Below are 27250 nucleotides of genomic sequence, written 5' to 3'. Positions count from 1 at the left end.
TTCATTTTTGGCAAGTTTAGCGCCTGAATCCATTCCTGCCGGTGGCAGATAAAGAAAACAATCGAGAACTTTCCAAATGTCATGGTAGTGGAATTTGACAGATGTTTTCTCCTGAAGCTGACAATTGCTAGTGATGTTTTGATTGGCTTCAGACGAGGACTTTTTCTTTCTTAAATGTAAAAGTATCTTTCACGAAACGAGAATAAAGCAACACGAAATAAGGTAAATGGATTCAACAGACAAACAGGAAATCAAAAGTAGAGATAGGAATTAAAAGCTTACGGAAATTCCGTCCAAAAAAAAAAACCCAGGATGAAAACACAATAATGATGCGTTTAATTTTTTGGGAAAAGCACTTGACTAATGGCTGAAGTTCATTACTCGGGAATATTTTAAAGAGAAGTCAGATATTTAACGATCTTACTTGGAGAAGCCAAAGTTTTTGAAGCAATTATGTGGTATCAAGGACCATCAAACGCAAGCAATTACGAAATTAAGCCGGTTTTTAGCGCAATGTGATCGGACTGAGATCACGGAGATTTGTCACAATAATTTACTATGAAAGAAAGGAACTGAATTTGCGAAGGCAAGGCAAAAATCACGAACATTTAAGATATGAGCGAGTCGCTGAAATTATGAATTGTCGATACGATATCTCCCTGGTAGAACTCTCGATGCAACTCAACGGGTCTATGAATTAAATTGCGGGATTTATTCAAAACAACTGATAAAGCGCTACAACTGTATGCATCTTAATACGAAGCTGGAAAACACTTCGCTTAAGCTGTTAAGAGCGATAGTCCTTAAAAATGGAGCCAGATCGAAATTTTGCGGACAGGCAGATTCACCGCTTTGACTTAAATTTTTCATGTAAACTTGGTCAGGGGTTGTAATCGCGAAGGGATAATTTAAGATTGAAATTTATTTGGGTAAGAAATTACGCCTCACGGTCATTTGGAGCCCCTCTCAGACATGGAAACGAGGCTGGCCAAGAGCAACTTTTCAATGCCTGGGCTTCCTTTGCTTTATCATTTTTGTATCCTTTTGTTTTATTATAAAACAAATCTGCAACTCTTCTTCTGAGTTTTGAATAGCAAATGTCGTAAAAGAATATAAAGGGAGAGGTTGAGACGCGCCATTCAATTTACTCAGTTTTAGTTGTTTTGATATCCCTTAAGAAATACCGTGAGTTTAGAAGCTTCAAAGAGCACAGTTGATATGTCGAGTTTGAAAAATTTGTTAATTTCTTAAACAGCATCTATCATAGGTTATCTGCTGCAAAAATATTCAGAGCTGGAAAATTTCAGTGTGCTCCCACACCACCTGGTATAATATGATGAGGTTTCTGGACATTAAAACGCATTATTCTTGATATTTTCACCTTATTTTTTTTTTGACGGACTTTCCGTTAGCTATTAATTCTTATCTCTGCTTTTTATTTCCTGTTTTTTTGCTATATCCATTTGCCTTATCTTATGTTACTTCATTCTCGTTTCTTAGAGGATATTTTTGCATCAAATAAAAAAAATTCTCGTCTAAAGCCAACCAAAACAACACTGAATGGCTAGATGCCGGTTTGTTTCTTTTCTCTCTCCGAAAAGAAGCTTTTATCTTTTTATTTTTTAAGGAAACATTTTTTTAAGAGTCATAGATTTGCCTCTTAGCGTTCATTTTGAAGTTTGCGACTTACGAAATGCAACCTGAAGATAAAAGGTAGTTTATTTCAGATTTTATGTTGAAAAATTTCTCCGTTTGCGGTATGTTAGTATACTTTAGATCATGTCGATGAGGTTGAAAGAAAGACTTCTGAATGAAAGACAAATATCGATATACAGTGTTGCCGCATGTTCGCTTTCGCCTATAGATGTCTCTAAATGTTTTTTTTTTTCATTTCTTTTTATCGGGTATCTGTTCCTGTAAGGTGATCGATGATAAAAATTCGTTTAACTCGCTAAGCCTTTGGCTACTAAAAGATCACTATCAACAAACCCGCGGTAAAGCCTGAAACGAGGATCAATATGCCTTGATAACAAAAGAGATTAGGTTAAGGCATCATGTCTTCGCTCTGACGAAGGGCTAACGATCGAAACGTCAACTTTGAAGCTCTTTTACGATAACCAATTTACATTACCAACTCAGTTCGTGAAACCAAAAAATTATCTTGTTGCATACAACGCAGCAACACAATTTCTTTAGAAACTTACCCCTTTTATTCACGTATCTCAGTTTGGTCTGAAGGCCTTCAGAATATGCATTGCAAGTAGTATAAAAATGTTTTACGCCGACATTAATGTCTATTGATATATCTTTACTCTGCGTATAGTTTACGTACATCCTTCTACGGCTAATGCTCAGCTTCCGTCGGAGCGAAAAAGTCGGGCGTCCGTGATACTTTAGAGATGCCCTTATTTCAATTAGTTGTCTCTTTTTGCAGCCTTTTTTTGAAATTAAACGAGTATTGCTTCTTTACGTCGGTACTTATTTCTTGTCAGTAAACCATCGGAAGTTATTAGTTGATATATGTCAGTCGTAAAGTAAGAGACAATTATTATTTTAAATTCATTAGATTGCAGTTCACTCTCGTTCCCAGAGCTGCTCGGTCTTACTTAGCTTTCCCCTCTTCCATCTCCTTGCTGATGGCTAAACGAGAAATGGACCCTTGGTGCGAGGATGAATGTGATATTGTTTGTGTTAATTTTATACATTCATACAATACTCTCGTCGAGTGAAATGAGGTCGTTAGAAGAAATAGAGTGAGGTCGACTTTTGCAAGGTCGCACCAAGTTCCGTCGCCCTCACACGAAGTTCTGTCGCCCAAAAGTATGGTTGCGAAGCCCCCAACTAAAAGTTGCGTCGCCCCAAATTTTGACCTATGTTTAATATGCGTTTTAAATAAAGAGACTGTTTTGAACGTATTTCGACATAAGTTTTTAAGCCCAGAGGTTCCGGACGGCCCGAGTATCAAAACCTTCAACCAACGATCGTTTTAGAAATCTTATTTAGGAACTTGCGTGAGGGATATGTTATTCCAGGTTATTAAGCAGTCGCAACATTGCAATTTCTGAATTACTTTTGCCTCTTTTTCAAAACGAGGCCTGGTGCTCAACCTTCTGCATGAAAATCAGTTTAATTTCCATGTGAGTGAAAACTTACAATCATATGAAAGGATGAACACCAGGACTCGCTTTGGAAATGTGGCCGAAGGTAATTCGGAAATAGCCTGGCTCCAAGCAAGAAGAAGAGAAATCCTGGGAACGGGTGTGTAATCAGATACAATTGGATGCAAGCCAGAAAGACGAATACGCAGCTCCCGAGAAATTACACCACAAGAGAACGAGATCACGGATCTGAATGTTGATTGGTGAGACTGGATTATTTGTAATGCAAACTCTTTGTTGTTAAGATGTGTGTTAAAGTTTTATTTCCACCTTCTCTTTTTACTTTCAATATTCCTGTGAACTTTTCTTAAATATCATAGAATCTTCACCGCAGCGCTTTTGACGTCAGACTCAGAAAATAATTAACAATTATTGCACGAGCGCTCTTTGGATATGAGCTGATAGATAGCCAACTCGGTCCTACAGGCCTCGTTGGCTATAATCATCACGACTTGGTCACTCGCGTTTTCTTGCTATGTTCAATTCGCGCGCCTTGCTTTCTTTCGGACGGTCGATGTTTAATCCTCGCAGATCGAGGCACACTAAAGGGAACGGGTGGGGAACTGAGTTTGAAGTGTTAGTGCCACGAGGTCTAACTCAAACCACGGTTTTTCGCAAGCAGTAGGGCTCAGGCTCTCTCTTAAAGATCTAGAGGATTGATTGAATGCAATAAATGTCCTTTCACCGTGCATGTACACTGTTAACTTTCGGCCCTCTTGACGCAGTTTACAAAGATAAATGTTCGAATTAAAGGTACAGCTAAATCGAGGATTGTTTAGGACGCGGTTTTGTTAAACAACGGGTAAACTTTGTTTAAATCATTAAACCTTAGAGGGGTGTGCAACTACGATTAGGATGCCATTCATCGTTAGCTGTTTCTGGTTGCTGAAAACTAATGAATTGTTGCCATCAACAAATAAATTCACCTTCGAATTTGTTACAGGCATGACTGCATGAAAATTGACTCAACCCAAATCCTTTACACCCTAAAATCAGAATGCATATTCTCCTTACATCTCTCCATACGTTTGCTCAGAAGCGTATAACCTAAAGTAAGATATAAGGGTCTGATTTCCTAAGGTGCTGACGCGGAGAGTTTGTTAGGCTAACAACAACAGCTATTTCAGTTGGTGATCACTTCCTGTAGTCTCCTGATATGGTAGGGAGAAATTAGATCATAATCACTCTTAGGGGTTTCTGGGTTAAAAGATGACAATTTTTCTGAAAATGAGTTTTGATCATTTTTTTCTGACACTTATTTGCCAGAATATTAGTTTATTCGGAAGAGGTACTTCGCTTGCTCTTCCTCGATTTCGTTGTACAGAGATGCAATCAAGAACTTTTCAACGTTGCAAGTAACGTTTAATTTTGCACCGCAGTTGCGATTATACCTACGTATGAAAATTTATCCGCGGTCATCCGAAGAGAGAACTACTTCCCCAAAGCATGTTTGCGTAGATTTATATCGCAATTACACCAAGGTTTCGACGTAAACAATTGCGAATGCTGCGATACTTTTTCTCGTTCTAGGTTTCTGGACAAGGTCACAGACCGCTAAGTAGAGTGGATTAGAGTAAGATGGAGGAGATTCGACCTTGAAATCAGTTATAATTGCTTATAGAAATTCTGCCGTTTCATCGTTTATCGAAAGGCCTATTTTAATTTGCGGTGGTCATTGTGAAGTAGGTCGTGTATCTTTTCAAACGCAAAACATACGCTTGGGTGAGTACACTCGTTGATTTTCTCGTCTCGTTAAGTCAATATTTGGAAACCAGTTTACTTGTAAATGAACTTTCATACCTACATGATGTGGTTTTCTTGTATTGAAGAGTCAATTTTAAGTATTAATCAAACCCCTTTGTCTACACAAACTCACATGTCAAACAATGTGTGAAGTAATTGAAACCTTTTGCGGCAAACAAAACGGATTGCTATGGAAACAGAAAGCTAATTCGCCTGTGTGCTTTTCTGCGGGTAGACGACACGCTATGATCAAACGGGATGTCCTTATTTTCGGTTTTATTTGAAATCCCTTTGTAAATAATCGTTCACGAAACGTCGACTTCTCTGACGCGAGATGTCTTTGGAAGAATCAGACGAGTTAGAATTTAGTGCAGAGTCACTGGAGAGAAAGCAGCGAGGAAAGGCATATGCACTGGTTGAAAAAACGGCCGAGGGCTTCTTGGCGGATGGACTTTGGAAATCGAAGAGAGAGGAGGAGTTGCATCGAGAAATAGAAGTGATGTCTGCAGAAAAGGCCAAACGTTTGTTCGAAGACGAAAGAGATCGAAAATCCTGGGTGGCTGCTATTAAAAGATCCGTAGAGCAAAGTATACAATCTCAAGTGCGGGCCGCTTTAGGAACTCCACCGGGTGAAAAGAGAAAAAAATTACACGAACAACGGCTTGCAGAAGAGCGACGGAGGAGGCAGATAGAGATGGAAGACTCTGATAAACACAGAACAACAGAAAACCGTAACTACAGCTATCCGTCTTTTCATGATGACGACGGGGTGTTGTTTCAGAGACGTCAACAATATTTACAGAAGTACGCGATCAGACGTTCGATGAGATCTCTTAAGTTCGATCAATCTTCGACAAGAAATTCTGTTCGTGACTTCGACGACATAGATCCTTTATCTAGCGACTTTAACAAACGATTTAGCATCTACACGCGAGCTGCACTCGATAATGCAGGTAAAACGTGCTCAAACGCAAACACTACTGTTGTTTATAAACGTTCACCAGGATGTGTATGGATCGATCACAATGGCGATCAACATGACATCCCCGGCCCATTTTGGCCCAAAGATCACCTACCGCGTTTTTCATGTCAGAAACATATTCACTATATCCCCGATTTTGTCGAAAGGTTGAACACGGAAGGTAGGTGAAATGCTTTTAAGTTGAAAAGTTCGCCATGCATGTCAACAAATCTATTTGTTTGCGAACTGGATTTCCATTAGGCACACATTGAAACTAATTCACGCCTTCCATGGACCTTGTGATAATTGTGTGCGTTCGCGCGTAATTTGAAGACTTTTAGATGTTTTAAGCGCATTGGTTACGGAAAAATTAGGAACAAACGTTAGCGTGTTTCATAATTTTCCACTAAAGTTTAGTCTAAAGTACTTCACAACATGCAATTAACAAGTCACGCATATGAAATCGACATTGGCTTTGGGATCACATTACAAAAGTCGGTTAACGTCGGTGAAATGAATAATCGAGATTGATGCATTTCCATACCACATCATTATAATTTCTATATTTCAGATTGAACATTTACATTTTCACAATCAGATAAATCTTTTCGCAATAAAATATTCTATACAATTCCCAAAGAGCGAGGCGATTAAATTCGTGTTTTGAAAGATTCAAGCGCAAATGTGAAAAGCAGACGTTGCTGAATAGCGCTGAATATTAAGAGTCACGCAGGCGGGATAAAACAACAAAGAAACATTGTTTTGAGCCATTCAAAACATATCTCGCATCGAAAAAACAATCTGCGCTAGTAACAATGTTTTAATTTGTTAACTAACACTTAATATATAGTACCAGCCGCAACGCAAAGGGAATAAAATCTCTCGAGTTACGGCATAATAATTTGAATAATGCCTTGCGAAAGGTTGCTGTCAAGTGACATTGTTGTAACACAACTTCTTAGTCAAACATTGGTGTCATTAGATTTGCATTTAAAATTTCTGTCTAGTTGGTGTTTATGTCGAGATAATAGCGAGGAGGTTGCTTAAGGAGAACACCAGCTGGCTACTTTTGAAATCCAACTGTGAAAAAATTCTTTCAATCGGTCGTGGCGTGGAAAGAGGAAAAAAGTTTTAAGCATTAGGGAATCAAATAAACACCAATGAGCGGGGGGGGGGGGGGGGGGGGGCTGTGTGAGGAAGAAGTGATATTTAGTAGATTATTTTGGAAGCTATTTATGTTGTCTCTGCATCATCAATTTTTTTTTGTTTTTCAGCTGAAAATGCCAATGCTGGACACAAAGTACCTAATGAAGAATCCCTGTATCCTCAACAGTGGCGAGGAAACCTCACAGTTTATGAACGACAGAACAGAGGGGAGGTATGCAATTAAAACATTGAAAGTTAGAATACTTCGTTTTATTTCTGCTAATGGTCAAAGTAAACATGGCTGTATTCAGCTAATGACAATGTTCACCCATAATCATTCTGACCTAGGGGGGGTAATCTCCTAATCATACTTGTACCCCATCTAGGAGTGGTGGCAATACTCCTAAGTGCTCCATACTATAGAGAGTAGTGTATACGAAGATGGTATAATGTACGGCGCGTATGTTTTGCAGGTTGCTGGTTGCAGGTTGAGGGTTCAAAATTAAATTAAAAATTATTGCAAAACCGTTATTACACATATATATTTTCGGAATTGCACCTTGTGAATCTGCCTTTCTGGGCCAGGCTCCATTCGCATCACGGTAAAAGCTCTGACCGCTTTCAAACGCATTCCAGCTCGCAGTGAATTTGTTTGTTTCCTCAGAAACATCTGAAATATTTGCTGAGTTTGGCTTCTTGGTCGTGTGTACCAGTACAAATTCTTAGTTCGCGCCTGTCGGTTTAGCGATCAAACTGGTATCGGTTTTTGACATCGGTAAAGCTGTTACATTTTTCATTTTCTACCGTATTTATTACAGACAATCTTAAAGCGGTATGGCCTTAGGTAAACCTGGAACCGGTGGAAAATTATTATATGCCTTTGAAACAAAGAATGTAACTGAATTGAAAAGACGGAGTGTCAACAGTGGAGACCTCAGTCTCTACGTGGTTTCACTCAATTGTTTCACTGCGTGACATATAAGAACCATTTAATGTAGGAGTCCTTATGAGTGTCTAACTCACTCGGTTACAAAAGTACCAGCGATTTCCCAAGCTAGTTACATCAATTATTAATTAACTACATCCTGCAAAATATGTATATGTACCAACTGTTTTGTGAAATACTCCAAGGTGCTTCATGCATTCATAGATATAGTTGGTTGAGTGTATTGATTTTGAAAAATGAGGAACTGACTAAACATGTGTAAGGCAGGCTCACACATGTTTTTAAAATTCCATAAATTTCCCATGCTTCATTTGGGTTTGCATAAACAAAACCTCTTTCTGATGCTAACTTTTTCACACCTAAGAGTGACAGGTATTTAATTTCCCCTTACAGTATCTTTCACACCATGCTAATTGACTGCCAGTGCGACAACATCCTTTGCTTTGTCTTAGGAGTTCTAATTCATTGATCAAATATTAACTGCATGTCTCAAAACAAAAAAATGTTCTTTTGTGTCACAGGGTAACCAAGCTCATTATGTTCCAGCTGGGTGTCCTCCCTGTCTTACATTTGAATCAAGGTTTGAATGTGGAAACCTGAAGCAGGTCAAGAGAATGTAAGCATTGAGTCCATAGAACTTACATTTATGCTCTTTTAGTTTTCTTTTCATTGGTCCAAAGCACTAAGCTGAACATCGAACAGTGACTGATTATGCCAAAGGTCTCTTGTTAAATCACTCCCCCCCTTTCCTGTTTGTAACTGTTGTTGGCTGGGCTATTGAAAATATATTTATAAGGAGGTCCATTATTACTTCTTAACCAACCCACACCCCTCCCTCCTCTCCTTCACCCAGTGTTACACTCTTGGTATCAGACAAGAAGTAAAGACCCCCAGAGGTATGATTAAGGGGATGGTGGGAGAAGAGGTGTCTGGACTCCCCTGACTTTTGTTCTGGTGCGGCCATTAATCATCAACAACTAGCATTCATTCAACAGACACATGAGGCCTTTAGGCTGTAGGGATAGCATGGAAGTGAATGTATTAGCTCCCCCCTCCCCCCCCCCCTCACCTGTAGCCCCAGCTGGATCCCGAAACCTGAAGTCACATGTGGTTTGAATTTTTGTTAGTTCCTGTCCTTGCTCCAAAGTAATCTCTCCAGGTTTTCCACTTTTGCTCCCTTCACAAAAACCAGGACTCTAAATTCCAATTTTACCAGAACATGCTGGACAAATAGCCACTCCATGGAAATGCTACTACCAACATCCAATTTATTTTTTGGTTTTATTTTCACTTTTAATTTAGAGTTTTGAAACTGAAATTGTTCAAAAGTTACACTAGTGGTTACATTTAGTAAATGTACCTTTTAACCAACCCCAATTTGACCAATCAGAACAAAGGAAATACTTGGAACCAATCTGAGCTTAAATTTAACTTGTATGATGACATATATAGTAGTAAATGATTTAAGTTTTGCTATTGATAGGGTGGCATAGGGTTAGGGTTAGCAGTTCCAGAGTTTTTTTGACCCTGATTTGAAATATTCTTTAAAAGTATTGTCAAGTTAAGTTATTACTGTAAAAGTTTAATCTTTTAAGTTCTGCTGCCCAGTTATTGGTTCTGGTTTATAACAGATAATTTTTATTTCTTGAGCTGACCCTGGTAAGGAACCCTTATGATGCACCTTTGAGCTATGATCTCTATTTGATTTCCTTGCCATTCCTGTCTTTCAGAGGAAGTTATGAGTATGATCTTATTCTCAGTTGTGACTTGTACACCAAACGACACACGCAATGGTAAGGAAAACAGTTTTACAGTTATAATTCCTAGTTTGTTATCAAAAACACAAAATAACTGTGATTATGACATAGCTAAACGAAAAAGGAAAAGAAAAAAAAAACGCTTAAAATCTTTCTTTTCTGTCCCATAATAGGTATTATTTCCGTGTCCAAGACATGGTACCTGGCACCACTTACAAGTTTAACATAATCAATTTGCTGAAAAAAGACAGTTTATACAATTACGGTGGGTTTTAGTTATCAGACAATTTTCTCCAGATATTTTATTCTTTTTTAATCTCATTCTACAATAAAGAATATATTCAGACAAGCTTAAAAGCGATGCTCGGAATTTTACTTTCTCCGCAAGTCTGATCAATAACAACCCTACTGGGCTTGACGTCAGAGGAAACTCTTCCATTTAAGAATTTTTGGTTTTTGCTCAAATCTATTTAAACCTTGGCTTAGAACATATTTACCGAAAAAATTAACAATTTTTAACGAATCATGGCTCTCTAAAGATATTTTAATATTATTTTCTGCAAATTAAGTTTTGAAATTCTTATCTCTTTGGCTATTCCACGTAAGAGATTTACCTTGCTTCAAATGCACCTCCTATAAATGAAGTTAAAGCCGGTTGCGTAATGCCCGGACAAACTTGCGGTTCTGATGTTACGACCAATTTTCTAGTAATTTTTTTAGTACATTCTCTTCGTTATAGTGTTACGCTGCGCGCTTTCCGCTGTAGAATATTAAGATCTTTTATTGAAGCTGTTTGCTTTCGAAACGTATTCAGTTAACTATTGTTCTGATATCTGTAAAATCTCAACTAAGGGATTTGAAAAAGTGCAAAATCTTAAGATGATGTCAGAGCACTTTTCAATGGGCGTGGTCATCTAAGATAGAGACCAGGGCCTGCGTCACTTGCATCGCTGGATATTCTCCCTTAAAAGCGGTCAAACACGGAACTCAGGATCCGAGGAGGAAATCAGCACAAAAAGGTTATTTAGAAATCCCGAAATACGACCACGGTCGGGTCGTGAAAGTTCCGTAATAATAAGCAAATGTTATGAAAAGACTATCACCCTATTCGGGGCTGTAATAAGTTTTTTATTTCCATAGAGACTAAATGTAATGGATTCCCTGCTCTTGTTGGGTAACTCGTGACATGAAAGTGACGTGTATTTCTCGTTTCAGGAATGAAACCGCTGATGTACTCCGAGCGTGATGCTAAAGCGAGAGGTCTGGGTTGGAAAAGAGTCGGTTCACTTATTAGTTATTACAAGACTTCATCTTATAAAAGTCCTCTGCTTCAACGGGAATATGTCTACTACACTCTCACATTTCACATGGTAAATTTTAGCTATGTTTTCTAGTTTTTAACCATCTCTGCTCTGGTGGTCAGATTTGATAGGAAAACAATCGCATTTAATTATCTCTACGTAAAATTACATTCATGGTTAATTTTTTTAGGAGTTTCCACATGAGGATGACACATGTTACCTTGCTCACTGTTATCCGTACACTTACACTGACTTGGAACTTTACTTACGGTCCATCATCGATAATCCGAAGACTTCTCAACACGTTCAACAGGAGGTAAATAAACTTTAAAATATTTACCCACAAAGATTATGTCATAGACTACGAGAAATCCTTCCTTTTCGGCGAAGTCCGTCGCACGAGTTAAAAAAATCAGAAAAAAACAAAGGTTGATGTTAGCGCACCTCGCGGAACTCTGGGATTGAGGCGCACTATGAGTAGAACTTCCAGAATTCCGTGCGACGCGACTTCGCCGAGAAGGAGGGTCTATTCTAAGTCCAAGAATGTCACAGTTTGCGAGCTTGGAAAATTTAGGCCGAGTTTTCAAGTTCTTCATTTGAAATCCGTCCTAATATTCAAGCTCTATCTTTAATTCGTAACAGTGACCAACATATGATTTCTCCTTGTAATATCACTTTTAAATCAAACATTTTAATCATGAGAATGAAGAAAATGATCACCAACTAAAAAAACACCTGATTTTTTTAACAAATTAATCCGTCAATACCATGGGAAATATATCGAGAACACTCCGGAGAATATACATACTGATGTTAGGATCTACAGTCTTTCTAGTCTGTTATGATAACTTTGGTCAGATTTTGTTTGTTGACTTTAACAACGACTAAACGGCAGTTCCCTTTTTCCTTCATAATTACTCAAAATTTCGTGGTTAAGTTCGTCTAAATACAAATTAAAGTGGGTTTCTGTAGAGCTGTTTTCGTCAAGTTTTGCAACATCAACCTTTTAACCTCTAAGAGCGGCCAGCATCTAATTTCTCCTCAAAATATCACCCCTGAATCATACATTAAGGTTACGAAAATAGTTGAACAGATCACTAGTTAAAGAATCTCGTGATTGTTGAACAATTCTTCTCGTCAGTGCCATACGAAATTTATGGAGAACGGCATGAAGAATGTGCATACTGATGTTAGGGTGTAAAACGTTTAAAGCTCCACTGTTCTCACTTCTCACAGGTACTGTGTAAAACTATGGCTGGAAACAATTGCCATGTGCTGACTATCACATCTTCTCAAGGTAACCTCTACGTGACCTTTCGTATGGATATCACTGTCCTTAATTGTCTTTTTCTTGAAACGATGCTACTATTGCCCTAGATAGTTCAGCTCAAAGGTTTAGTTCTCTGTCCCAATGGCCGCAGAACTTATCTTCTTGGGCCATATTTTGTTGGGGCTTAGAACGAACGGTTGCTCATAGCCCTTTTAATCTCAATGTCGTTCCCAAGACCCTCTCTTTTTCGCACCCTGGAAGAGAGATGACAATTACGATATAATCCTTGTTAAAGACCCTAAGCTCAGTTATGTCGCCATTTTTTTTCGTTATTTAGTAATAATTCTCATGTTGGAAGAGAGATGGTGGTTATATCACTTGGGCTGTAGCCTACCCCAACATGCTTTTCTTTTTACAGTTCCAGAAAGCAAGAAACTCGGTGTTGTTGTGAGCGCCAGGGTACATCCGGGAGAGACGAACGCTAGTTGGATGATGAAAGGCATGCTGGACTTCCTAACCAGCGGTCATCATATTGCAGAGGTACCAGTAGTTTCCAGTTTCCCTCAAACAAAGTGCAGTATAGTCAACCAAATATCTTAATAGTTATTCATGCTTGCGCAACAAAGAAAACTTGGTGGTGGCGTTTTCGTGGAGACTCTTGTATGTTTTTTTAGGCCTTGAACGCTAACGAATTGTTGAATTATATGATGCGGCTATTGATTTATAAAATTTGCGGTACCTTGAAATTACCTATTGCAGCTTGCTTCGAGTAACCTCTGGAAAGCTTTTCACTGGTTCTGCAATTTATAACCTTTTAACCGATTTACTGACAGACAGCTAGTTAAAGTTTATCTGTTTTCCATTTTTTGCGTTGTCTCAAGTGATTGATAATTCAGTTTTAAATCACTTTGTATGAGTTATTCCGCTGTCTTCGTTTTGGCCAAGACCCCTATGAGGTCGTGTAGAAATCTCTGCTCTGTTTTCTTTTTTCATCAAGGAAAAATACAGAACTACCATTGGTCGCCTTCTATATTATAGTTTTCTGAAGGAATGATGAGCTTCCTTTAATGTGACTGTATTTATTCACGTGTCTCGCTGGGGTTTACCGTTATCTGAAGAACGGCCAAACAAAATTAGCCGTTAGGTGTAATATAGCCAGATTTTAACTGTTAGTCGCAAAAGGAGAACCATTAAAAATTTTTTTCTGTTAGCGGTAACGGAAAGAATTTAAGCGTTAGCCGTATAATGGTCGAAATTTCAACCGTTACCTGTAAAAGCTAGAACTTACTCCTCTAAGATCCTTTCCTAATATATTAGAGCTGTGTGAAAGTCACTTACGTTTTCTTTTCGTCTTCTGTGTGCAGAAACTTCGTCGAAAGTTCGTGTTCAAGCTAGTTCCAATGCTGAATCCAGACGGCGTAATTGTTGGTAACTACAGAACGAATTTAGCCGCCAGAGACTTGAACAGGACGTACAAAGACCCCAAGAAGGTAACCACTGCTTGTTATGAAAAATTTGTTACACACGCATACTTCCAATGGCTGTTTATCAATTTGAATGAGACAACTAGAACATAAATATGTTCTAAAACGTGAATAAAATAATAAAAGGTCAATAATCTCCCACGAAGAACAACTAGATTGAAACTTTCCAAAAAGTCTGAGGGAGCGAGGCAAAAGTAGCTCACTGGCTATACACGAAAACAATCGCCTTAAGGAAGTGTCGACTTTTTACTTGCTTCCAAAATTACTTTTTGTGTTTGAACAGTAGCAAGTCCACTGGAACTAAACTTTAGTGGTACACACTGTTGGAGGCTACTCTTCAAATTAAAAGTGGATGCTCGGGGCTTGTAAAGAAACCCTGAACTATTGAATTTCTTACGTTACAGGAGAGCTTTCCAACTGTTTGGCACATGAAGAATATGCTGGAGTCATTCAAAAAGGACCATCAGGTAAAGCTTAAAGATAAAAAATTTGGTGTTATCAACTGAGTTGATAAATGTAAATTGACCACCTTAAAGAGTTTAGAAAGCTGACGTTTCGAGCGTTACCCCTTCGTCATAGCGAGTAAATGAATTATGAGTTGTGTATGGTTTATGCATGTATACAGAAAGATCGAACTGGGCTATTGGTGGAAACATGATGACGTGAAAAAATTTTTTAACATGAAAAGCTTTCGTTGATGCAGAGGGTATTAAAGTACCTATTTGAAAGATACATTTTTTGTGCAGTTTTGGGGCTTCCCGAACTGCCCAGATGTAGTGAAAGGCCATGTGTTGCTTTCTTCCTGTTCAAAAGATTGTAGTCCAAAGCAAAGCTTTTTCAAAACCAGAACGTTTCATTCTAGGTTATCATTTACTGTGATCTTCATGGACATAGTCGCAAGCCAAACGTCTTCATGTACGGCTGCACGGCTGACCCCAAAATGGCATCGATGAGTGACTTTGTCGAGGAGCGACTTTTTCCTTGGATGATGTCGCAAAAGGTTAGTATGCTGACCTCCGCATTAACAGGTCCATAACGCGCACATGTGTTGATTGCTGTTGTAATTCTACACCTCTTTACTTCTGAAGTTCTATCGCGCACGCGCGTTGACCAGCGCTTGATTCAAAATTAAGTTAAAATCGAGATGATGGGTGTTGTTGAAGAATTGACACGTTGATGTAGTGAAAAGAAAAAAACAGATTTTTTGGGGGAAGATCACAGATGGAAATACCAAATTTAATACTAACTGAAGTGCTAAGAGTGCAGATAAATAGCTCACAATGACGTAATTGCAAATTACAGCACATAATTAGTGTCACTTATTCGGCTCCAACAATTTTGGGGAGAAATTTTATGTCCCGATCCCGTTTCTCGAAAGTTCCAGTTTTGCAGTACTTACTTTTCTCGAAAACCTGTTTTTTCTTTGCCATGTGTACTTTCGAGATCTAGGCTTTTATAACAGACCCCCATTCAAACCAGCTTGAAGCTGAACTGGGCCAGTCTGCAAAAATATCGCTAATAAATAAGTGAAAAATAAATAAATAATATTATTATGAAAGTGCCAAAGTGAACCGGTCTCTGAACCAAGACCCACACCACTACTCCTTAAATTGAAATTTTCAAGTTAAAGGAACTTTAGAGAAACGAGCCCCAGTGAGCAAACAGCTACTTTTTCCTTTTCCAGGCTCCGGACAAATTCTCATTCAGTGGTTGTAAATTCCGAGTGCGCAAGTGCAAGGAGTCAACAGCGCGTGTAGTTATGTGGCGTCAAATGGGAATCACGAACAGCTTTACCCTGGAGGCGACATTCTGTGGCGCTAACTTTGGTGACATGTAAGTTATAGAGAATGCATCTCTTTATCATCATACATGCAGATATAAGATGCCAAGCTTCATAAGTTGCTAATTAAATTGTTACATTTTTTTTTCTGCGCAAAGCTATAAAACCCCTCTCTGGGCCGGCTTTGATGGGGTTATTGCTTTCAATTTGTCAAAGCTTGAAGAAACTTGAACGCGAAAGGGTTGAAATTTAGGGGTTAATAGCCGCTTTATATATACAATTGTTCGCTTACATTTATTTAAGCATGACACTGTTTTCTTACTTCTTTTTTAGTGAGAAAGGTAGACATTTTCATGTTGGGGACTTTGAAGAGATGGGACGACATTTCTGTGAAGTGCTGTTGGAGTACTCAGAAGCAAAGAGTGGCAATCGGTGAGAGAGAATGTTCGTGAATGAGTTGAGTTAGGCAAGAACCTTTAGCAGTCTTACTCAATTCTAGTTCGCGGATCTAAACTTAGCATGCAGCCACGGTTTCACAGTTCCTTTCGGGGCATTTGCAAGGCATTGTGGGAATAAAGCATACAAGAATACCAAACAGTGACCTTCGCCGGGGCTTAAGTCTGGAGCTCTCTTATGGAAGTCTTAACTGCTAACTCCCTGCATGAAGTGAATCATTTTTGGTACTTTTACAGAAATTCTGTTAGATTTTCCCCTTTGTTGCCTTGTTTCAGCCATTTAGTATTTACCAGAATGTCTCTTCTATTTATAGAAGTGAAATGACCCAGGCATTCGTAGAACTGGCTTGCAAGATGACTCGAGACATTCTTCGTCAAATGGTAGGCAACTTCAATGTGGAGAATGTTTCCAAAGACAGCGCTGCTTATAACAGCCTCGAAAATACAGAAGCAAACGAAAGAAATCAACGAAACGATTCATTAAAGAAGAACGAGGAAGCAAATGAATCTGGTGTCAAGGAATTTCCAGTCTCAAAGAACAAACCCGTGAATTTTATGGATGTTCGGCTGCAAACGCCCACAGAGGGACATGAGAATGATGTGGAAGTTTCAGTCAAAGGTGTCCGCGTGGATTCGTTTAACGATTGCTTGAAAATACTAGATAATTTAAATCTTGTGGACCGCTTCGATGAGTCAGAGTAAGTCAGTGATATTTTTGTTCACGGTTTATTTCATCGGTAGAACTAAATCAATATCAGTGCTTTAGCAGCTTCGCACCTACCCCTCCCCTAACCCAACATCACTTAACTAATAACAAGTTAGGGTCAATATTAGGTTAGGGGAGGGGTAGGTGCACAGCTGGTCAGATATTGACATTGATCCTTGGAACTAACTAAAAGTGCGCTTAACCCTTTCAATCTTTAGAGTGACTAGCATCTACTTTCTCCTTACAATATCTCTCCTGAGTCAAACATTGAGGTCATGAGAATAAAGGAAATGATCACCAACTAAAGAAGCTCGCGATCAGTAAACAAATTCTCCATGCCAGTGCTCAAGGAAATGTATAGAGAACAGTATGGAGAATATGCATACTGATGTTAGAGTGTAAAAGGTTAAGTCCGAAGTTGCAAAATGACAAAATGGCTGGCGTGGTTATATAGAATTTCGATCTCTTGAAGGTCGTAAGTCACAGTTTATAAATCTGGAAAAAATTGGCGAAATTTATCAAGTTAGCCACTTTAAATCTGTGTAAATTTCTTCCATCCTCATTCAGCCTCTTTCCGTTTCTGTTTCATACTGTGTCTTGAGTATTTTTCTATCTTTGCATGTTTATATTTTGTGGTATTCTCTAATTCACGATAGTTTTGTTTAGCGTAAAATAAAACTTAAAGTGAAATATTGTGGTTTAGCTCCTTAAACGTTGCAGTCAGTGCCAAGCGCGGAAAACGTGCCGAGGTTTATGAACGCGGGAAACAAACGAGTTACGCCAAGCGCGGGAAAGTGCACCCACCAAATCGAAGGTGGTTTTAAGATTTGCATCTGATTTTTTATAGCTGAAGATCGTCCGCGTGTTTCTGACTAATCAGAGAGCAAAGCGTAGCAAACCCAATACAATCCAGCGTTTATTTTAACACTCTGTTAAAAATTTTTCCTAATCGTTCCCTTTCTTCTTAGCTCCAGTGACTCAGACAGCGACGACAATGACTTTGATGACAAGGAAGATGAGCTGAGATCTAGTGGCAGTACCGTAAGTGTACAACCTATGTACTGCGCATGTCAAAAAGGAGACTGTTAAAAAATCGCCTGTATGGGTCACGAACCTTCGTGGGCTCACGCTAATCGAGGGATTTTCTTAATTTCCTTTGCCCCGCTTCTTTAGCGAATGATAGATCACATTATTGGCGGAATTGATCGCTCTTCAGCAGAAAGCGAAGTACGTCCTTTAAATCACTAGCCATAAATCACTAAGACGAACAATCTTCAAAGTTGAAGTTTTGATTTTACATAAATGAAAGAAGGAAAAAAAAGTGAGTGTTAAATGTACGTACTTAATTGCGATGGTTTTTTTTTTTTTTACGATTTTCAAGGGGGAAAGGAGGAGGAAGAAAAAGAAGAAAAAGAAAGCTAAACATTGGTGGGATACATTATCGGTAAGCTTAATTTGTAACGTTATGTACCCATGTTTAGTCGTTAATTATATTTCCAGGCTCAACATTCTCGCGCTGGATTCGAAATTTTGCGCGCGCTTGTTTCTATAGTTACATCTTTAGCGTTTATGACGTCAGGAATCACCGGGTAACCCGTACTTTAGAAAAACGCGCAGATAGCGACAATTTTTTGTGGAAGTGTTTTGCGTTGCATCTCCACGTCGCATTGCTATAAATTTGCTCGGTATATCTTTACAAGGGATGTTTATCTGTAAAGTGCACGATGGAAAACAAAATTGAATTCAGGTTGCATTCGGGAAAAGCTTGCCGGCTTTGGTCGGAAATTTGTTAAAAGATGTGGTAATCTGGGAATTGTTTCCAGAAAATTTTTTTCTTGGCAGAAGCTAGTTTAGAAGCAAATTGTCAAAGAAAAGAAATATACAATACATTTCTAGTTACGTTGGGTAGCGTAAAGTACTAACAAATTGTTTTAAATAATCTTTCTCTTCAAATGTCTTTCAGAAACCTCCCGGGGCTTCAGAAACTGGTGACAGTGCAACGGCAGACGAGAGTGGCGGCATGAAGGAGGTAGGACTTAAATAAAAGTTAGAGGGTTAAGTTTGAAAATTTTAGGCGTAATCTTTGCAGCAAAGCAAACGGCAAAATTAATTCTGATAAATTTCCCCTAACTTTTAAAATGTTATCCACAGCAGAATTTAGAAGCATTCACTTAGTCACAGCCATTGTAGATATTTCTGTTAGGCGTTTCATTGGTAGATTGAGATAAACGGATAAACGGATAAACGGCGAAAAACCTTTGCGAGTTTTGAACATAACGTAACATCAGAGATTTAGTACCTAGATGATCTGCATTATATGCAAAATGCACCTAAATGGTTTAACTGCTCTTCATGAAAAGCATGCATAATTGCCTTCTTGTCTAACTCAGATGTTATCGTTCCTTGACAGAACACCTGTAGGGAATGGCGTGGAAATATCCACACAGTAAAGTATTGTTCCTACTAATAAAAGTACCCAAAATATGAGACTAACTTACTTGAATACTTACCAGGCTCTTATTTATGAATATAGTTTAGAATTAAACATAACCACAATTTGGTCCTAATATTTAAAACAACGAAAAATAAACCATTACAACAATACAACAACCACAATGAAAAAAAACAGGAAGTTTCGAAAATATTTAAAGTACCCATAACTGTAACAAAACTTACCGAATTTTACCATTTAAATTTCGCAAGAATAATTTTGACAGACTCTTGATTGACAAGTTCGTTTTTTTTTTTGACGAGTCTTTTTTCCCCGTTATTTAATAAATAAAACCAAACGATTTGTTTACAGTTTTCTATGAAACTATTTTAAATTTGTTGTAATCTTTGTTGAGCGTTTCAAAGTCATGCCAGGAAAACTTACGATCGCATTTACGATCTCTGGGCTCGTACAGAGTCGTAAGATGTTTTGGTTAAATGATATCGGGAGTTTAGGGGAGCCTCGAAACAAGAAGATAAATAGGTTATCTTTTTTATTTCACCACATTGAAAAAGATTCAAACGGCACCTTTAACCCTTTCACTGCGACCGGGAGAGTGACCAAGACAGAATTTCTCCTTACATTATCGATACAGTAGCAAGCAGAGAAGTGATGAGAATACAGAAAAATATCGATAAGGGGGGTATGAGTTGATCCAATGCCAAATTCTCCGAACTAATATCGTAAGAATCATGAAAAGACAATAAGGAGAATTATAAATGAGATCTTAGGAGTGAAAGGGTTGATTGGTTTATAACAAAATAAACTCAGACGTCGAATTCGGTAGTGTTGACGAGGTCAGTCAAAGCTTTCCATCTTGTTCTATACCTGAACATTATTTTCAGACTGTTCTGTGAATGACTGGGAGATGAAGGGGTGGGAGGGGTGGGGCATTTATGAAATAAAAAGCTTATTCAGAATCATTTGGGGCAATAACTGGGGAGGGAGAGGAGGATGGGTTGACGGCAAGCTCTTTGCGGTGGCCTGGGGACAAGTTCATCTTGAAGACTCCACACTTTGATGCGCATTCCTCGCATAAATAAGTGATTTGACCAATTCTTTGTAATCTTCTTGTAAACAGAAAAAGATAAAGACGAACTTTGGAAAGTTTGTGAATCCTTATGTGCACCGGACAAATGGTGGAATCCCTATTTTCTCTCAAGAGAGGATTCAAAACCGAGCGAAAAAGGTAAACACGTTTAGTCTTCTCTATTTAATTAGAACTGCAGACAAGTTTGGATGCCTCAAAAATAATTTCAAACAGTTTACCGCACATACACTTAGATAAATCTAGACATCTTAATTTCATATTGGGTTATATTGGCGGATTGCAAATTTTAATTTGGTCTAAAGGAATTGTCTCACATGGTCATCAATTAACCTGTGTTATTGATGTTGCTAAAGCCGCTAGGTTACCAAAAAGGGTAAGAAATAACTTTTCGTAAAGGCCTCAAATGCTGATAAATTGAATAATGCAATCCGCAGCTAGGAATTGAACGAAATATTAAAACGCTATTATGCCACACCAGAGCAAACCACGACGGTGACGTTCTAAAACTTTGCAAATATTTTAGCTACCATCTGCAAAGCAACCTGAAATCATCAAAATTTGCGTGGTCTGAGAACGGAGACCCCACGCCAAATTATTTAAGTTTCCATTCGGAACTCCACTCTGATCACATACGAGATGCCGAGATTGAGGTGGTAAACTCATCCAGTCATTTGCGAATTTTTAACTGAAAATGTAAATTCATCTCCCTCGACGTTGCCTTCCTGACTTCTTAAGGACCCACAGTGACTCACGGGGATCGACAAGCTGAGTGGTTCAACTGATCAAGCAAATAAAGACGAAAAAAAACATTTGTTCTTTTTCATACAGAGAGAGGAATCGCAAAACGGTGGCTCACAGGAGGCAGAGAACAAAGATTTCCTAGTAAAGGTAAAAAGAGGAAACTTTCAAATAACCAGAGAAGCATAATTTACATTAACATTTGTCTACTCTAACAAAAAAAATTATCTCAAAATGTTATTAATTTGCCTATGTAACTTTTTCTTTTTCATTTTAGTATGCAACACAGGAACCTCAACAATCACCGCAGGTTCTCGCCGTAACTGATGACACAGAGATGAACTTCATCACCGCTCAGAGACGTGTGGCGTATTACATGTTTGCTGCAAATAAAAATCAGCAGAACTGGGCAACGGCGAAAGCAGGGCCAACACGCACGAAACCCCCACCCAGTCCCCCTAAAAACGTTGTAGAGATGGACTCGTTAAAATTTGATTATCTGATCGGGGACGGGTATGGCTTCACCATCCGCATTCCAGGGAGAAAACCACAGAGATCTCGCACTCAGCCCCCACTGCAGACATTCGAGGAGGCGCGACTCAAACTCAGGAAAAAGCAAGTTTCTCCGGCTTATGCTTTTGACTTGGGTGACGATCAGGTAGCACTCCCGGATGTGACCCCCGGTCTTCACAATCGTCACCACAACCGTTACTATAGGAACGATTCCGAAGAAGAGTTTGATCGAAGAAGACCTACCAAAAACACCCAAATGAGACGAGGATTGTCTGGTTCATTTGGGGGCGAATTGCCAGAACAAAAGAGAAACAACTTTGCTAGGTCACGAAGTGAACATGGAATGTCAGTTAGGAGCGAGGACAGTGAAGATGTTTCGTCTAAAAGTGCTGGTCACAGACCCAGAAACGAACGCCCAATGTTTGAGCCTTCAGCGCCAATTCCGTCATATGTGTCTTCTCCTTATGCCAGTCGTAAAAGATGACCCTAAATCGGCGACTTCCTCTAATTTCCACCATCTCTTACATAGCCCTTTTCTTCAAACGACCGCTGGCCTTGATATCTGAAGGCTCTGAGCCTCATCAAGGGAATTCCGCCACATGACGAAAGACCGCCTGTTGGACAAAGCTATTCTGTTACTTAGTAACCATGTTTAAGAAAGCGTTGTACCTGGCTTTAGAGTTTAGCTATTTATAAGATCGGGTGTTAAAGAAATACCATGACGCTCTATGATTGGTTAAAAACTCACGCTACCTTCTCAACCAATCAGGTTCAAACTAAAACCAGTCGTGGCTTTCTCTCTCGCCTTTTTTCGCGCTTAATGACGTTTGTTTTTCATTGGTTCCTTTGCAATTTTTCCTTCGAGCTAATTGGCCGTTATAGTAAGTTTGGTGTAGGTGTGGTTTTAAAACACTAAATTAAAAAGCACTCTAAAAGTTTGCAAATTACATTGGCATTTACAAGTCATAAAGACAATTGGTGTGTTACCCTCAGAGGAAAGTTCCTCATTTACTCTTGTTAAATGAACAATTTCATGCATTCAAGACTCAAATTTCATTTATACTTAAGATTATATATTTTTATTAAGAATAATTTCTGACAAATATTTTATACACAGAGTTCTTTAAGCTCATATCATCCATATATTTATTCACAAGGGCTCACAGCCATGTTGGTTTTGTACATCAGAAAATTAAACAAAATACAGTGAAGAATTATTTAAAGTTTATAAATCGGCGCGTTAGAAAGATTTGTTTGTAAAAAGCGGAGTGCATAATGTGTTTGTTTTTGTCTCAGGACCGGAATTTGTAATGGGAAGGAAGAAATAAAGAACTGCAATAAAAAGAATTCTCGTTCCAAGTTTCTTTTTTTGAAAGATAAACATCATGAAGCTCACTGAGAAGGACTGGACCCGAACGGGAAAGCTGTGCAGCTTCATCGTCCACCAATCAGGGGATGATTTAACTTTGGGTCATGTGAGAAGGCGTGCGGTTTCCAACCCCGTTTCATCCTCTAACAACGAATTTACTCGGTATCTCTGAAAGTATGAACAATATAAACATAGTTTAGCTAACAGGTTCTCTGGCAAATCCTTGCAAGAATTAGCCTGAGCGTGGACCTTGTTTCGCTGTTAGCCTGGATGCCATCAGCCGGTTATTTGCTAATTTTTTTGCATAGATCTTTTTAGTATGCGTAATGCTCTTTTGTTTGTTCTCTATCTGCGGTGTAACTTTTTCAGCGTTAGGACTTTTATTACGTAGTGCTTTTTTTGTTCGTATCACACAATGTATTTGTTATTAATGACTGTAAATATGCGAAAATGATATGAGTGAACTGCAGTTTAAGAAATGAAAATAGAAGCCATTGTGAACACTACTTAAACATTAGTGAAAATAAGGCCTGGAAAAATTTTTTTTCATAAATTGTACTTTGTACTGTGATTCAAATTCGTATACGGTTTCTCATGTGAAAACCTTTTTTTTCTTGTTTAATGATATTTCACTTTTTGCTTGAGTTTACTATTTTTTTTGTTCATACATGATGTGTAAGTAATTTTACCTCGTTTTTCACCAACAAGTCTCTGATGTATATCTTGTCAGGGCTGGGAGGCACAAGGCTTTGTAGGCGAACAGCTTTAAGTGCTGTTGGTTGACAGCCAATTAAATGGTTCACTTCTGAACTCTAAAAAACAATTAAGCAAGATTTATAGTTTTGAAGGTAATTACATATGTGTAAAATGTTAAAAAAAAACCTTCACAGTTTCAGAGTGCCTTGGCCCTTTGAAAAACCAGGGCCAGAAGTGATCAACACATAACTCCTTCCCACAGTATCCATAAAACAGGTAACAAGAATACTTAGACTTTCACTTTTCAGATACAAGTTGTTATCTTTATGACACAACAAATTCTTGTTGCTAATTTACAAGGAAATGTGTAGCAGCAAGTGAGCTAAGAGGAGAATTAATAATTAGATTTTTGGAGTTAAAAGATTCAGCTTACTCTGTTATTTTGGTATCTGAGCCTCATCAGCCTTATTCGGTTCCTTGCTTCTGCAGCTCTGGTAAATAATTTAATAAATGATAAATATATAGATTAATCAGAGGCCTACCCAGCTGCCTTGGCATGAAGCAACTAGGAGTATTACTAGCCCTCCCCCTGGATGGGATGCTCATCTATTGCAAGGTTACCCCCAAGTGTTTCATCAGGGTTCCCTGATAATTTTCTGGTACTGGTACTGGTACTGGTACTCATTTACACCCTTTTATGTTATTGTGAGAGTAAGGTGTTTTGCCCAAGACACACAACATGATGACCTGGTCAGATCTCCAACCCATACCTCTAGACCCAGAGTATAGTGTACTAGCCTTTCAGCCACTGTATCCCCCACAACAAACTTTAAAACCACTTTATATTCTAAATCTGTATCAAATAACATCAACCCTTTACTCTCTAACATCAGTATTCATATTCTCCATACTCCTTTCTGGGTATTTCCTTTGATGCTGACAAGGAGAATTTGTTTAACACTCAAAACCTCTTTAATTGGTGATCATTTTTGTTTTCTCATGATCTTAATTTATGAATGATTCAGCAGTATTACTGTAAGGAGAAATTAAATGCTGATCACTCTTAGGGTTTAAAGAGTTCACACTTTATTTCACAGAAACGATTTACATGAAACTTCTCCTTACAATATCTTTACATGATCCAGCAAACGGGTGATGAGAATATTCAAACTTATCAGGTAGAAGTTGTTATCTTGATCTAACACCAAATTCTCATAACTAACTTATAAGGAAATGTGTTGCAGCCAAAGGGGAGAATTAACAATCAGATCTTGGGAGTTAAAGGGTTAAATGCATTCACTTACTTTAGTTGTCCGATAATCTTTGTATGCCTTTCACCCTCAATAACTTCTTCATGAGGGGGGGGCTTCTGTTGCCTTCAAAAAAACATTTTAAAATTAAATAAGGGCTGGCATGTGCAAAATTTTACGATGATTATATGGTAGCAGGGGTTTCAGTAATAGCAATTTACCCACAGTATATCACCACCTGTGTGGCCTCTGTTTAGCCCGCAAGAGAGCTCTTGCATCTGGGTTTTACTTTATGGCACTGCTGCTTATTGAACCACTGTCCAGCTGCTTATGGAAAAAGTTATTGAGACCCCTGCGCTAGTTCAGGAGAAGTCTAAGAATCATAGGAAGTAGTGAGTTACTTTTCAGAAAAAGGGCTACCCCAGAGTTAGCCTGCAGAAAAGGTATATTTTTTTTACATTTTTTAGTTGAATGGAGGCAAACACAAAGCAGCACAAAGTGTGTCATGAATGCTACATGCTCACCTAGCGCTTGTTCCTGTTCACCTGTAAAACACAAAAAGTTACGCCTGTTCTGCAGGCTAACCCAGCTTTTGAGGAGTAACCTGTGCCTTTGAGCACTATTTCTGATCCTTCAAAAAAAATTTTTTTTCTAGTAGGTGAGAAAAATGAGGAAAAAATGATGATAATGATGCCTGTTTTGCTGACTCATGAAATGTGGTAATTCATTTTTTCCACAAGTAAATTATTTGTAAAAGCAATTCACCAAAATGTTTTTTGTAACTCAGTTCAGCATTAGGAAAATGAATGCATTTGATGCCTGTCATTTTGAGCCATATTTTTAACAACTGCGTGGCCATTAATGAAACTATTACAGTGACAGAGACACAGGCAGATAAGGAAAGAGATGACAACGCAACTTCCATAAATGTCTAGAGAAGTTGTTTTGTCAGTTCTGAGGCCTTAACCCCTCCTGACTTAACACTGTGAAATCCTATTTTCACAGTAATGTCTAAAATTGCTCATTAGATGGACACATGACATACTACTTAAAATGAGTTAAGGGTTTTATCAACCAGGAATTTTAGTCCACCTATGAGCTATAACATTCCTGTCCAGAGAGTGGTGGGATGTAGAAATTCCCTCTTAACCCTCAACACTCAAAAATCAGAGTGCATAATCTCCATACTGTTCTCTATACATTTCCTATAATAATGACAAGTGGAAAATGCTTAACAATCAAGAACTTCTAAAGCTGGTGATCACTTCCTTCCTTCTCATAACCTTAATGTTTAATTCAGTTGCATTACTGTTATGTGTGTATTCATGATGTAACATCTTTTGTATGGTAGCAAACACAATATTTAATTACTTTCGTTTTGACTTATCCAACTCTTTTAATCTCTTTCTTGCTGCAGACATTGCTTCATTGCATTCTTTTGGAGCAGGCTCGTACTTCAAAGCAATAGAAAAAGAAAACCAAAATGAATAATATTGTCTATAACAATAAATGAAGATATGAATGTACGAACAAATCAAGAAAAGAATCATCTAAAAAATGGCCAGTCAGAACTTGTTATGCTCTTTCGTCCTGCTTCCTGGTAATAATAATCGACTAATGATTTACGAGTCATCAAGAAGACCTATTAATATAAAGTTTCTTATGATCTCCTTATCACTTATCTTACATTGGAAAACTATTCTTTGTTGAGCTTATGGCGATGAATAAATTTGAACTTGAGTTATCTGAGTAGCCTGAATGTCTAAGCGGATTGAGGGAAATCCTGAACACGTCTTTTGTTATTGTAATTTACAAGGAACTTAATAGGAGGTAGAGGTAAGAACTACTCATCAAATATCTTGAGGAGTTCTATGGTTAAATAGTAAAAAACAAAACAAAACAAAAATAATGGTAACTAAAAGATCTGTCTCTTACAGCCAGGTATTTGCTCCGCTGTTGTGGAGGCAGCTTCTGAATTTCTTTTTTGCTAAGAGATTTCCAGTTTGTCGCACGGAATTTTTCCCGTGGCTGTTCTTCTCCTCCGGAGCTTTTCTTTTCTATGTTAGGTAGCTTCACACTCGACGAAGATTTTTCCTGTTCGGATGAAGTATAGTTACACAATGAACAATGACATAGCACGGCCGAAAAGCAGCACATCAACACGTACACAAGCAAAGTTTTGGCGAAATATATAAAGAAAAGTCCTACAACACTGTCATAAAAAAACGGAGAAAGATCAATTTAAACTAACCATTGTTTAAAGCATTGTTTTATCAGATCATGAAGCAAACAACAGATCGAAAGGGAATCGTGATCAAAAACGCCTCTCTATCAAAACCCTGCGTCTTTCTTCTTTCTCAACATACTGCCATCTTGTTCACTTTTGCGCCAATAGTTGTCATGGGAACAAGGCGATTATCTCTTTCCCAAGTCGA

At 38.3% G+C, this 27250-nt stretch overlaps 2 protein-coding genes across 3 annotated transcripts; one reads left to right on the top strand and one right to left on the bottom strand.

Annotated features, from left to right (window-relative positions):
- The first annotated feature begins 4563 nt into the window (after positions 1-4563).
- LOC113677970 (uncharacterized) lies at positions 4564-22847 on the top strand. 2 transcript variants are annotated; one of them, XM_089209210.1, is made up of 22 exons: positions 4564-6043; positions 7137-7240; positions 8476-8570; positions 9685-9747; positions 9885-9976; positions 10927-11081; positions 11203-11328; positions 12249-12309; positions 12701-12822; positions 13647-13772; positions 14171-14233; positions 14629-14766; positions 15451-15599; positions 15880-15978; positions 16316-16699; positions 17676-17748; positions 18089-18151; positions 18671-18736; positions 19118-19153; positions 20280-20387; positions 21078-21137; positions 21265-22847. In XM_089209210.1, the coding sequence occupies exons 1-22, from the start codon at positions 5236-5238 to the stop codon at positions 21982-21984; spliced, it is 3711 nt and encodes a 1236-aa protein (XP_089065336.1). In that variant the 5' UTR covers positions 4564-5235; the 3' UTR covers positions 21985-22847. The 2 variants fall into 2 exon arrangements, with proteins under 2 accessions (XP_089065336.1, XP_027050634.2); XM_027194833.2 differs by lacking the exon at positions 19118-19153.
- Positions 22557-27223, bottom strand: LOC113677969 (uncharacterized). The gene is made up of 7 exons (XM_027194832.2): positions 27067-27223; positions 26751-26909; positions 26187-26269; positions 24870-24941; positions 23999-24056; positions 23559-23681; positions 22557-23037 (listed from the first exon to the last, which is right to left on the bottom strand). The coding sequence occupies exons 1-7, from the start codon at positions 27067-27069 to the stop codon at positions 22972-22974; spliced, it is 564 nt and encodes a 187-aa protein (XP_027050633.2). The 5' UTR covers positions 27070-27223; the 3' UTR covers positions 22557-22971.
- Between the last annotated feature and the right edge of the window lie 27 nt (positions 27224-27250).

The sequence above is a fragment of the Pocillopora damicornis genome, chromosome 1 (assembly GCF_964200805.1).
Source record: "Pocillopora damicornis chromosome 1, jaPocDami1.2, whole genome shotgun sequence".
In the NCBI taxonomy this organism is placed as follows: domain Eukaryota; kingdom Metazoa; phylum Cnidaria; class Anthozoa; order Scleractinia; family Pocilloporidae; genus Pocillopora; species Pocillopora damicornis.
This window is presented reverse-complemented; position numbering and strand designations above follow the sequence as displayed.

Bases quoted from the DNA above. Each gene is read 5' to 3' on its own strand.
- LOC113677970 (XM_089209210.1), top strand. From the start codon at position 5,236: ATGTCTTTGGAAGAATCAGACGAGTTAGAATTTAGTGCAGAGTCACTG. The intron at 14,234-14,628 runs GTAAAGCTTAAA...GTTTCATTCTAG, and splicing joins CATTCAAAAAGGACCATCAG to GTTATCATTTACTGTGATCT. The intron at 15,979-16,315 runs GTGAGAGAGAAT...TTCTATTTATAG, and splicing joins GAAGCAAAGAGTGGCAATCG to AAGTGAAATGACCCAGGCAT.
- LOC113677969 (XM_027194832.2), bottom strand. The intron at 24,057-24,869 runs GTAAGTGAATGC...ATTATTTACCAG, and splicing joins AAGATTATCGGACAACTAAA to AGCTGCAGAAGCAAGGAACC. The intron at 23,038-23,558 runs GTAAAATTACTT...TCATACTTTCAG, and splicing joins ACTTGTTGGTGAAAAACGAG to AGATACCGAGTAAATTCGTT.